This window comes from Podarcis muralis, chromosome 13 (assembly GCF_964188315.1).
Source record: "Podarcis muralis chromosome 13, rPodMur119.hap1.1, whole genome shotgun sequence".
Classification (NCBI taxonomy): domain Eukaryota; kingdom Metazoa; phylum Chordata; class Lepidosauria; order Squamata; family Lacertidae; genus Podarcis; species Podarcis muralis.
This window is the reverse complement of record NC_135667.1, coordinates 30,544,370-30,557,562: the sequence shown is the minus strand read 5'-3', so window position 1 is coordinate 30,557,562 and position 13,193 is coordinate 30,544,370. Positions and strand designations below refer to the sequence as shown.

The window sequence follows — 13,193 nt, the reverse complement described above, 5'->3', positions numbered from 1 at the left end:
CTACCATCTGAAAATAGGTTGTGGCAAGGTGGCTATGCCGTGTCTCGGCAGGACTCACCGCGCTTCGTCCGGCCCTTCAGAAGCATGGCCGTCCTGCCCCTCCAGGCCTCCGGCAATGGGGCTGTCTGAACCGTAGAAGCTGGTGCGCGGGGTGCTCAGGCGGCTGCAGCCCAGCGAGGAAAATTTGGGAGAGTACACAGGGAGGCTCAGGGGAGACTCTGCCCGCGATCTGGCTTTCGCCACCTGGTTCACAGCCTTCACCGTCTCAAAGACCCGACGGACACCCCTGAGATCAACACACAAGACGTAGACTGGGTCAGTAGCAGGAAACAAAGGGAGGTCATGGCAGGGCAGGACTCTGGCAATATGGCACCCGGAGCAAGGACAAAATTAGCATGCCTCCTCCTCCCATATTTCTTAATTTGTCACAGTAATTCCTTTTGGTCCAGTTGTTTTTTTTAATGGATCTTCTCATGATACTAATATAGGCCAGCATTTCCCAAACGTGGGTCCCTAGCTGTTTTTTGGACTACAACTCCCATCATCCCTGACAGCTGGTCCTGCTAGCTAGGGATGATGGGAGTTGTAGTCCAAAAGCAGCTGGAGACCCAAGCTTGGGAAATCCTGATGTTGTTGTTGTTGTTGTTGTTATTTTGTGCCCCCTCAGCTCAGCGCCCTGTGCGGGGGAACCATTTGCAGCACCCTAAATTTTGCACTGGTTCCTCCTCCTCTGGTCCCCAAGAGTTACCTTTTCTAACCCTAGCTCTGCCCCCAACCCAAGTTTTTAAACCAGGGACTGCTGAGGGGGGCTGATGGGAAATGGAGTCCAAGGACAGCTGGAGAGCCACACAGGTTCTCCCCTGCCATCATTCCGTATTTAATATTTTTATTAAATTTTCTGTTTTACAATTTAAAGTACTCCTTTTTACATCCTTAAAATATCAATGACTTCCCTTCTTCTCTTTCCATGGTTCGTTTTACATATCATAAATGCCTGCATATTTTACAGAAACTATACCATTCAGCATTCCATTCTTGCATCCATCATAACTTACTTACACTGTTGAATTCATTATCTTAATGCTGCTAACGTTTTCAAGTGTACATAATTTGCCCCCATATATTCAATCAATGTTTTCCAATCTTCTCTATACGTATGCTCTTCTTGTTCTCTTATTCTATATGTTAAGTCTGCAAGCTGCGCATATTCCGTCAGCTTAAGTTGCCATTCTTCTTTAGTTGGGACCTCACTCGTTTTCTAATTTTTGGGCTAACAAAACACGGACCGCTCCCCCTGCCATCATTCTGAATTTCACCTGCTGATTCAAAGGTTCCTCCTTCTTCCCCCGTTTGGCCTCAGAGGTTGTGCTGCATTCACAACACCATCCTTTGAGAGCTTCTTGCTCTCGCCACTCATTTTTATGGGTCTATCTTGCTCACACGAACACACACACACACACCAGGTATCTTGCGCCCTTCCCACTTACTTGCACTCCGAGGAACCAGAGCTGTCCACGCTCTTTCTCATTGTGCCCTTGATCTCTGCAGCCAGGGAATCCTGCAATTGAAAAAGTCACAGTGGGCAGGTGGTCTTTCACTAGTAAAAGATGCCCAGGGAATTCCCAGAATCATTTTCTTTTTATTCTACTCCACTTGTGCTTCCCCAGGAGGTAGGAACAGAGAGCAGAGCAGACTGGGCTGGCTAAAACCCTCACCTATAACCGGGGGGGGGGGGGGGGCTTCTGTGCCTGTGTTCAAACCAGACAGGAATGTCAGACTGGGGAATGGGGAAGTGAGGAAAACACGCTGGAGCTGCTTAGTGGTCGGACTGTGCATGCTCAGAGGCACTGTTAGCATGGTTCATGGAACAGAACCCATTGAGGAAAAACCAAATCCCCATAATTCAGTCCTGACTCAAATGAAATCCCGAGGCGGGCAATTAAAATTGTTAAAAGTTAAATAAACCTTGTGGAGGGAGGAGTGTTAAGATATATAGAAGTGTGCATATGGTTGATTTGAATATGTTATTATTGAATATTATTGAATATGTATATTATTGAATATGTATACCCAATGTATCAGCCGCCTGGGGGGTTTCACTGTTTGTGTTTTGGTGGTTGGTAAAAAATAAAATATTTTATCCCACTTTCCCCTCCTCCCTCGTTGAGGACTAGGAGCTTGAAATGCACCTGTTGGAATGTGAAGGAAGCAACCTGGCTGCTGTTCCCAATAAGGAGACATGCTCTTTGTCTCCTCCTAAAAAAACCACCTTCTGCCATCCCCACTGCTCTGCCTCCTATCAAGAGTGCTCTCTTTTACAAACCAATTCTGTTTCCCCAATATCTCCTCCTTTACGCAGGACCCAGCCCCACCCCCACCCCCCCACCCCCCAAATGCGCTGTACTTACCAGGGGCAAAAAAGTAGGGGAGCTGTGACGGTGGATGGTGCTGTTGGGAAGGCTGCGGTTCCGGAGGTTTTTCATCTCCTCCTGGGCTTCGTGCAACATTGCCCCACACTCCACGTATTTCTCCTGCAGGTCTCGGAGCTGAAAGTGCAAGAGGAGAGGATCCCATCTTAATCAGGCCAAGCCACAATGAGAAGAGAAACTAGGGGCTCCCTGTGCAGCTTGTTTTACTCTACAATTGATTTGCAGTGCATAACTCTGCTGCAACTCTGGCCCAGTATACCTGAAGGAGCGTCTCCACCCCCATCATTCAACCTGGACACTGAGGTCCAGCGCTGAGGGCCTTCTGGCGGTTCCCTCACTGCGAGTTTACAGGAACCAGGCAGAGGGCCTTCTCGGTAGTGGTGCCTGTCCTGTGGAACACCCTCCCATCAGATGTCAAAGAAATAAACTTTTAGAAGACATTTTAATGTATTTTTAATCTTTGTTGGAAGCCGCCCAGAGTGGCTGGGGAAACCCAGCCAGATGGGCGGGATACAAATAAAAAATTATTTTTATTATTATTTATTATTACACCAGTTACATGTTCAGGTTCAATTAAAACATGTGATTGAACTTGCTGTGATTTCAGTCAACAGTGATGATCTCCTGACCTTTTTACCCCCCCCCTTTTTTTCATTACAATAGGTCTTTATTGGCATTAAAACTTGTTCAACAGTTATGCCCTTCTGTCGGAGAACCCCTGGGAAATGTATGTGAGTGGGGAGAGCCAAAGCAGGCTGGCACAAAACAGATACAGGGCCCTGTTGGACCAGGCCCAAGACCCAGCTAGTCCAACAACATCCCATTCTCACCATGGCTGGCCAGATACTTAGGGGAAGATGGCAAGCTGTGCATGAGTGCAATGGCGGTCTGCCCCATCTGTGGCTGCCTGCAACTGGTGTTCAGAAGCGCACTTCCTCCAACAGAAGCTGAGAAGTGGCTCAGCCAGTAAAGTGTGAGACTCTCAATCTCAGGGTCATGGTTTCCAGCCCCCCATTGAGCAAAAAGATTCCTGCATTGCAGGGGGTTGGACTGAATGACCCTCGTGGTCTCTCCCAACTCTACAATTCTATCTCTGCCTTACTCCCTGTACTGTACACCAAAGAAAATCCCCCGTGTTGCAAAACAGGACACTCGGAATAACAACAAGCAACACATCAGCTTACTACACTTTTTAGTGATAGCTGACCCATGGCCATTTGATGTACCTTTGGGGACTATTAATTTGCTGATGAAGATTTATCATTGAAATAGTTCATTATCCTGGAAGAACTGTACTGCCTGCTGCTGTGCTTGGATCACCCTATTGCGACGTCTGTAGGATATTGACTGTGGGAAAGGCATTCTGCCTCCGTTTCCGTGATCTTTGACAGTGACTTAACCATCCTACCATTCCTATTCACGGAACATTTATTTGATTGCTGTTAGTTTGTGACTCCAGGCACATATTATATGTCTTCTGTTTATGAATATTGAAACAGCATAGCGTTATAAAAATATTGCCAGTATATTATTAGCTGACGTGTTGCTTGTTGTTGTTCAGATTCCTCTCTGTACTGGACAGATTCAACCGGCCATCACCCGCCAACACCACCCCTGCCGCCGCCGCCCCCCCCCCCGTCTCCAAGGATACAAACCTCTGTTCGTAGCTGCTGCTGAACCTCCTTGGCAGCAGCAAGATGCTGCTGCAGCTCCTCCACTTCTGAACCATACTGGAGGAAGAAAGATAAGAGTTATTGCCACCAGGAACATCCACAGTGCCCTTGGGGTTTTGTTTTTTAAAAAAATGATTTTACAATTATAAGAATATGGCAATACAATCATACACATTCATATTTAAAGATCCCTCCGAATCTCTGGACTTCCCACCTTCCCCTCCATGGGTCCTATTGTCAACCCTTTCAACTGCATATTATTCAGCAGTTCATATTTTGTAACACTCCATTGTCTCCATAGTACAGTCGTACCTCGGTAGTCTGACGGAATCCGTTCCGGACATCCGTTCGACTTCCAAAATGTTCAGAAACCAAGACGCGGCTTCCGATTGGCTGCAGGAAGCTCATGCAGCCAATCAGAAGCTGCGTCGGACGTTCGGCTTCCAAAAAAATGTTCAAAAACCGGAACACTCACTTCAGGTTTTTGATCGTTCAGGAGCCGGAACATTTGACACCCAATCGAGCTGAGGCACCCTCCCCACACCCTCCCATAATTCCACCCTCCCCACACACTCTTTGTTACAAGTTTTGGTATTCTTGTACTCTTTATAAAGACTTGAGGAATGAGATCAACCCTCTTTTATTGTCCATTCCAGGTCGCCCAGCCACTGCCACAGTGTCCTTTCTCTTGGCAGATCAAGATGAGCAGGTGACAGCAAAAGTTGCAAGGTTTTTAGCTGGGGCAATCCGAATAAGATCCACTATTTGACTATTGATTCAAAACCCTAAAATGTATTTTATATAATTGACTTTTCATTTCTATTCTTTGTCTGTTGTATTGTTTTATTGCCATCGCCGATGGCTGGCGCAAATAAAGATTCATTCATTCATTCATTCATTTGGTCTTCTTGTTTCCTGAGCTTCCTGGTCACTTTTGCCATTTTGGCATAATCCAAGAGTTTAATTGGTTGTTGTTTCTTTAATTAAAGGGAGTGCTGAACACATTGACACATCCACCGCAACACAGGGCTGCTCATCTTGACTTCCTAGATATGCTAGGAATGTTCCCTTGTATCACACCCACCTCCCTGAGGCACCCTTGACTTCACAAAGGAGCAGCCTTGTTTCTGGGTGCCCATTCTGGCCCCAACCAGCCCTTTGCTTTATGCTTACCGTGCGGCACTTCTGCTGCAGCTCCACAATCTGTGCCAGCAGCTGGCTGATCTCCTCCTGCTGCCGTGCCGTGTCCTCCGTCTTGCGGGCCAGCTCCTCGGAGAGCAGGACCACTTCTCGACTAGCATCCGCTGTCGGAAGAGACACACAGGATCATTACAACTCAAGAGACACCAGCAGCATGCAATGCACCAGGACGCAGCTTCCAATATGCCCACAGCAGGATCCAGCAGACCAGAAAGTGGGGCAAAGCTTTCTGCCACCCCAGCCCACTCCACCCACCCTCCACCACCCCCGTACATGTTTTCTGTCCCACAGAGGTCCAGCTCCGAGGTTCTTCTGGTGGTTCCCTCACTGGGAGGTTACAGGGAACCAGGCAGAGGGCCTTCTCGGTAGTTGTGCCCTCCCTGTGGAATGCCCTCAGATGTCAAGGAGATAAACAACGATCTGACTTTTAGAAGACATCTGAAGGCAGCCCTGTTTAGGGAAGTTTTAATGTTTGATGTTTTATTGTGTTTTTAATATTCTGTTGGGAGCCGCCCAGAGTGGCTGGGAAAACCCAGCCAGTGGGTGGGGTATGTTGTTATTATTATTATTATTATTATTATTATTATTATTATTATTATTATTATTCGTGTGCCACACCTTCCTTAAGCATCCCTGAAAGTCAGGAACGTCTGTAATCAGAGGTCATTTTACGCCACCCTTTCCCACGTCAAAAGCCACCTACTTTCATATATGCCCCACACCTCAAGTATTTTTCAGTTATGATGATACTAAAGGGGGAACATGTATGAACTGTCTCCTTCCACAGAAGGTGGTTGGGATCAGAACCTCACTTTTGGAGTTTGTACACATGCTTTGTGGTGTAGCAGTTAAGACTAGGACCAGGGAGACCAGAGTTCAAATCCCCACTCAGCCATGAATAAAAGCTTGCAGGATGTGACCCTGAGACAGTCCCTGCCTGTCAGCCTAACCTACCCCACAGGGTTGTCGTGGGGATTCAGTGAAGAGGGGGAGAGTCGTGTGTGTCACCTTGTGCTCCTTTGAGAAATGGTGGGACATAAATGCATGAATGTGTTTTAATGGAAACTCTTTCTGTGTGCTCCTATGTGTATCTACTCAGAAGCAGGACCACTGAGCTCAAGGGGACTTACTCCCAGGTAAGTGTGTATAGCAGGGATGGGGAACCTTTTTTTGTTTGTTTACACCAAGAGCAATGCTCCCTCTTTGCCAACCCTCCGAGGGCAGGGCAACACACATGTGTAAATATGTGCCCCCCCCACACCTCCTTTCTCACACACACAGACAAATAATAGAGGACTGTTTCAAAACTTAATTCCAGAGCAGAGGCAGGTGAGAGCAGATACAGAGGACTGGGTTATTCTTTGCCTCCCCACCCCACCAGAACCCCCCCCCCAATATCATCCCTCCAGTCCTGGAATTATGCCTGAAAGCAGCCTTCTATTGGTATTAACAGGGCTTTAATTTCAAGCTCCCTGTCCCAAACTAAGAACCTACAAAATTGCTCCACGCAGTCGATCATCAGCTTCTGCTCCTGTTCCTCATACTGAGAGGTTTCCGTGGCAATGCTTGTGACCTGGGTTCAAAGAGACAGACATATATAACATTAAGGGGTTATCTTTATGTTACACCAAGACGTTGTGAAAAGGTAGCAGCGCTCTGGGAGATAATGCACCTAAAACCTTCTAAGACAGTGGTTCCCGAGCTTTTTTTATGCCCCCCTCCATCGACCACTTCAAAATGGCCGGCGGTCTTCGCAGACCACTTAATGATTTTCCTGCCTGTTGTAGCAATCGCAATACACCCTGTGCTAGACGCTGCATGATTCTTGCGTTCCAATTTGGATTCTAGGATTTCAGCTCGGTAATACAACTGGGCGAAAGCATCTGAGCATGTGCCGAGTGTCTTTCCTTGATCACCGGACAATGAGATAGAGAAGACAAATCACATACACATCACATACACCTGCAGCCCAGCCCAGCTCAGAATCTCACCTCTGTCCGCAGTTTCTGGTTCTCCTCCTCCAGCCCTTTGAGCTTCTGCTGTAGGGTGTCATACTGAAAACACTGCTGCAAAGAGAGGGCGGATTCATTCCTCCGCAACCTGTGGGGAGGAGGGGGGGAGAGAGAGATGTAGTCATGAGAAGGGCAGAGGGGAGGGGAGACAGCAGTGGCCTGAGACGGCTCCTGGAATTAATGTTTCATTTCTAGAAGTACTGCAGGGCTCAATCTCGCCCAGGAGCCAGGCCTTCTGACCTGGAGAGTCTTCCGTTGGCCTACTCCTAGCTTGGATCTGGCCTGGATACAATCACAGAATGGTGAAAGAGGGGTTTTGCAGATGGTTGGAGTACCTGGAGCCATCTTTACATGTCTTTAGGTACCAGGCAAAAACATTCCTCTTTACCCAGGCCTTTAGCCATTAAATAATCTATGGCCTGTTAAAGCTTGGGGGAGTAGGTGGCTGTTGTTGTTGTTATTATTATTCTGTCTCTTATTGTGCTTTATATTATTGGTGCTTTGTAATGTGATTTTATTGTTGGACACTGCCCTGGGATCTTTTGATAAAGGGCAGTATAATAAATAAATTAATAATAGTAATAATAATAATAATAGCAACAACACAGGAGTTGAGGTGAGTGGCAATGTAGCTAGAAAAGATATTATTGGGCGAGGAACACCCAAGTTCAAGTTCAGCCATGAGAACTGTAGTACTGTATTTACTTGAGTCTAACATGCTCCTGCCAACCTGGCAGTTCAAAAGCACATCAAAGTGCAAGTAGATAAATAGGTACCGCTCCGGAGGGAAGGTAAACAGCATTTCCATGCGCTGCTCTGGTTTGCCAGAAGCGGCTTAGTCATGCTGGCCACATGACCTGGAAGCTGTACGCCGGCTCCCTTGGCCAATAAAGCAAGATGAGCGCCGCAACCCCAGAGTCGGTCATGACTGGACCTAATGGTCAGGGGTCCCTTTACCTTTACCTAATGTGCCATCGAATCTCATGCACACCTCCATTTTCAGAACCTTGAATCCAAAGAAAGTATTTGCTGGCGAATGTAAATGTGCCATCGGATCTAAAGCGCACCTTAGTTTGCGCAAAGTAATTTGGCCCAAAAAGGTGAGCCTTAGATTCCAGTAAATACGGTATTTCTTCCCGTCTCCCCCCTCGCCCGCAAGGCCATTGCATCTCTCACACCACCTGGTGGTTAAACGAAGAACAACAGCTCTGTGTTACAAACAGATGGCTCTGCCCGTTTTAATTTTGCATTTAATGCAATTAGAGAACAGCACAGGGGAGATGCTAGCCATTTTTTTGGATCTGCTGGCATGAACAGTGTACACTGCAGAATTTCTGAAGACTTTGGGTGGTGTTTCTTTCTCCTCATCCCACATTGGATTCGTCTCACTACATGGGGAGGGTGGGCAGTCAGCTGTGACCGCCGGAGGGCCTCGCCAGGAGGACGGCAGCAGAAATTAAACGGTTTGACTTGTGCAGAAGGTCTCCCCTTCCACCCCAGCTTGAGATACTCACGGAGTGGAGGTGGCAGAGGTCGGCTCGCTCTCCTCTGTGCTGTTGGTGTACAGGTGCAGAAGGTCGTCCCGCATTGATATCTCATGGCGAAGCTGAGCTATCTTGAAGTGGGGAGGGGGAGAGAGAAGAGGCACAATGGGTCCCATGAAAGAAAAAAGTAGAAGTTAAACCTTCTAATCTGAAAGCCCTGCTAGCCCTTAACTTCAGATGATACAGTCGCTCAGAGGTGGGGGACATTTTGAGCCCCAGAAGGTTGCATTTCCTTGTGGACAACTTTCCAGGGACTGCACACCAGTGGCGTCAGAGGCAAAACTGAGCACAGCAAAGAATCAGAGGGGACTAAAAGGGTCATCTGTTCAAACCCTGTTTAATACAGGAATCTTCTGCCCAGCTTGGGACTTGAACCCACAACCTTCAGATTAAGAGGCCCATGCTCTACTGACTGAGCTATACATCCTAACTTGAGGAGGCTACATTCCAGCCCTGCAAAGTCAGAAGTTTTAATACACAGACACCCATCTCTCCATCCAGGCAAGCAAGAGGCCTTATTACAGTTCAAGGACACATTCCAGCCAAGCGAAAGCACTCAAGGAGGGTGCAAAGTAGAGTTGGTGAGGGGCAGGCCCTTAGGGAGAGTCCTAAGGGCTGGTGAGAGAGGCCTGGAGTTCACCTTTGGCCTCTACGCCTGAGGGTCCTCGCCCTTGCTATAAATTACAGCATTGCAACCAATGCTAGTTCTACTCAACAGCAGACCCACCGACACGGCCAACTTAGCTCCATTAATTTCAGTGGTCCTATTCTGAATAAACTTCAGCTGGATGCAGCTCACAGACCGGCTTTTCTCAAACTTGGGTCTCCAGCTGTTGTTGGACTACAACTCCCATCATCCTTAGCTGGCAGGGCCTGTGGTCAGGGATGATGGGAGTTGTAGTCCCAACAACCGCTGGGGACCCAAGCTTGAGAAGTACCCTATGCACCCAACAGAAAAATATTCCCTGCATGCATCCTTCCTGCATTTACTGCCATACACACTACCAGCTCACTTTTTCTCCCAGCCCTCAGCTTATCTCTCCACTTCCTATCCAACCCGAGTGGGGGGGGGGGGCAAACAAACTCCCTGTGTTTCATGTACGCGTACGTAGTGTCAGCTTCCTCCCTGGTCAGCAACGGGCACCAGAAGGGGCTTCCTCACCTCTTCCTTTGCCAATTCAAGCTGTTCTTCCAAGAGTGCATTGCGTTCCGACAAGCTCCGGTTCTGCTTCAGTAGCGATTGTCCGATGCGGGCGGCTAGCTCCAGGTCATGCTCCTTCTGTGGGGATGGGGGGGGGGGAAGCCCAGGAGCAGTTATAACAGAGCAGGCTTCTTGCCTCCTCCTTCTCCCTTCCCTGCTCCATGCTGCCTGCTGAAATTTGATTCTGAAACATCCACTTTTCAAGAGCTCTTTGGTCCAGCATATCTGAAGGAGCGTCTCCACCCCCATCGTTCTACCCGGACACTGAGGTCCAGCACCGAGGGCCTTCTGGCGGTTTCCTCACTGCGAGAAGCCAAGTTACAGGGAACCAGGCAGAGGGCCTTCTCGGTAGTGGCGCCTTCCCTGTGGAACACCCTCCCACCAGATGTCAAAGAGAACAACAACTACCAGGCTTTTAGAAGACATCTGAAGACAGCCCTGTTTAGGGAAGTTTTTAATGTTTGATGCTTTATTGTCTTTTTAATATTTTGTTGAGAGCCACCCAGAGTGGCTGGGGAAGCCCAGCCAGATGGGCGGGGTATAGATTAAAAATATTTATTATTATTATTATTATTATTATTATTATTATTATTATTATTATTATTCCCTTCTTGCCCATGCCACTCCAAACAAAGATCCTTCTTGGGGGACTTTTCCTGACTGTTGAATAGCCAGCTGGCTTTATCCATCTATCGGGGACTGCCATCACTTCTATCAGTGGGGTAGGAGAGCTGAACATAATGCAAATATATTTCACCTCCAGTAACCAACGCACCCCTTGGGTTTCAGATAGTACATGGGTAGGCTGAGCTGTAGAATCGTAGCATTGGAAGGGAGCAAGAGGGCCCTGTAGTCCAAGCCCCTGCAATGCAGGAATATTTTGCCCAGTATGGGGTTTGAACCCACGACCCTGAGATTAAGAGTCTCATGCTCTACCAACTGAGCTATGTCAGAGCACTAAGCCTCCTAGATTAAAATATACATCAGAAGGCTTAGTTTGGTCAAAATTGAGTATACACCTCCAGAGCAAACGCTGAATACATTACTTTTGGTAAATGACCCACCATAGCTGCTGGGGGGGGGGGGGGCATATGAAAATTTGTGTCCTGGGCTTTTTAGACTTGTCTACCCATGTGCTATCTGAAACTAAAGGGGCACATTGATTGCCAGATGTGATTTCTTTCTTTTTATATATATTTTATTGGTTTTCCATTTTTAACATTAATATAACGTCTTATTTCCTTTTACAATTTTTTAGCTCTACTGAGCCACTCAACTTCCCTCCATCCTGTCATCTGGTTTTTGTATACCTACATCATATTTCCACACATTTGTTATCATCTCAATTCTAGCTTTTTCCCTTAATATTGGACCAATCAGACTGCTGCAGTTTGGATCCTATTCAACTCAGTACATAATTATTTTAGTCTTCAAGCACATGTAGAAGGTTCTTTCTATTAAACATTGTGAGGTTTATCTCAATCCTGCTAGTGTCTTTATATGTTTACAATGATTGTCTATTTACTCCACTCTCTCTGGAACACCTGGTCACTCTGGTTTCAGATTTTCCCCGTCAGCTTTGCCAATTCCGCATAGTCCATCATCTTCATCTGCGATTCTTCAACCGTCGGTAATTCTTGCTGTTTTCACTTTGGGGCTAATAAAGTTCTAGCTGCCGTAGTGGCATACATGAACAATTTCTGGTCGACTTTTGGTATTTCCTCTCCTGTCATACCCAACAGAAATGCTTCAGGGTTTTTTGGGAAGGTATAACTAAACATTTTTTTTTAACTCATATTTTCCCAAAATAGTTCAGCTTTATCGCATGCCCACCACATATGGTAAAAATCCCCTTCTTTAGCATTACTTTTCCAACAATTCTTATTTCTCATTCTATAAAAGTAAAGGGTAAAGGGACCCCTGACCATTAGGTCCAGTTGTGGCCGACTCTGGGGTTGTGGCGCTCATCTTGCTTTACTGGCCAAGGGAGCCGGCGTACAGCTTCCAGGTCATGTGGCCAGCATGACTAAGCCGCTTCTGACGAACCAAAGCAGTGCACGGAAACGCCATTTACCTTCCCACCAGGGTGGTACCTGTTTATCTACTTGCACTTTGACGTGCTTTTGAACTGCTAGGTTGGTAGGAGAAGGGATTGAGCAACGGGAGCTCACCCCGTTGCGGGGATTCGAACCGCCGGCCTTCTGATCGGTAAGCCCTAGGCTCTGTGGTTTAACCCACAGCACCACCCGCGTCCCTCTTCTCATTCTATACATTTTAGCTACGGTAATTTAGTTGGAGTTAAATACTATCTATACATCATTTTTCTATGCATGTATGCATTTTTTTTCTTTCAGCTCTCCGACCCCACTATATGACTTGAACAGGACTTGGCGCAGTGTTTGATCTTCAAATAGTCAGTAGCAAATGAAGGTTACCTCTTCTAGGAGGCTGGTGACGGCATCTATGTCATGGTAGGTCTTAGTGATCCTGCTAACCCGCTCAGAACAGAGCACTGTGGGAAAACAGAGGGCGGGGGGAAAGAGTTAGTTGACATCTGTACATCAGTAATCCTGTTAAGTCAGGAACAACTTAGGGCAGTGTACCTCGTGCTACAAAGCGTCAAGATCAAAGAGCAAAATCCTAAACAAAGTAAATCTGGATTCTGTGGTCCGTATGAATTATGCACATAAACATATTTCGCATGCATCCTCTTAAGTTTGCAAAACTTAGGGCCCCTCAAGATGGCCTGATTGTTCAACATGCACCCTGGTTTTTTGTGCATAGCTTACAGAGAGGTCAGACCATATCCAGCCTTTACTGAGCATGCATACAGGGCAGTTACACGATAATGAACATTCATCCTGCATTCGTCCCAATTTGCTTATGGAGTGTTTGTGTGTCTTTCAGTTAATCGTTCATTCACATTCACACACACACACACACACACACACACACAGACACCATCAGCATTTCCATGCAGCAAATAGTGCGGTCATTTTTTTAAAGTGGGTTTGTTGCACTAGGGCAAGAGAGTCCTTCATCATTCCACTTCAAATGTGCAAACCTGAAGTTTGGGAATGCAGTTATATCCCTCCTGCAAAAAAGTGAGCCTTGAGGCACCTTTAATTCACTCT

At 46.9% G+C, this 13,193-nt stretch overlaps 1 protein-coding gene and 1 non-coding gene across 6 annotated transcripts in view; both read right to left on the bottom strand.

Annotated features, from left to right (window-relative positions):
- HAP1 (huntingtin associated protein 1) overlaps positions 1–13,193 on the bottom strand; it is a 45,397-nt gene that overhangs the window by 9,213 nt on the left and 22,991 nt on the right. For all 5 annotated transcript variants that reach the window (XR_013390416.1, XM_077917300.1, XM_028702618.2 and 2 more), the window contains 10 exons: positions 12,495–12,571; positions 10,021–10,137; positions 8,829–8,929; positions 7,294–7,402; positions 6,797–6,875; positions 5,276–5,406; positions 4,085–4,159; positions 2,409–2,546; positions 1,488–1,558; positions 59–286 (listed from right to left, as the gene is read on the bottom strand). Coding sequence is in view for 4 of the 5 variants with exons in the window: in XM_028702618.2 (XP_028558451.2) it covers positions 59–286; positions 1,488–1,558; positions 2,409–2,546; positions 4,085–4,159; positions 5,276–5,406; positions 6,797–6,875; positions 7,294–7,402; positions 8,829–8,929; positions 10,021–10,137; positions 12,495–12,571 (1,126 nt within the window). In the remaining variant the exon portion in view is untranslated. The remainder of the gene's footprint in view (positions 1–58; positions 287–1,487; positions 1,559–2,408; positions 2,547–4,084; positions 4,160–5,275; positions 5,407–6,796; positions 6,876–7,293; positions 7,403–8,828; positions 8,930–10,020; positions 10,138–12,494; positions 12,572–13,193) is intronic.
- TRNAK-CUU (transfer RNA lysine (anticodon CUU)) lies at positions 10,941–11,022 on the bottom strand. The gene has a single exon. It is a non-coding gene; the product is annotated as a tRNA-Lys (tRNA).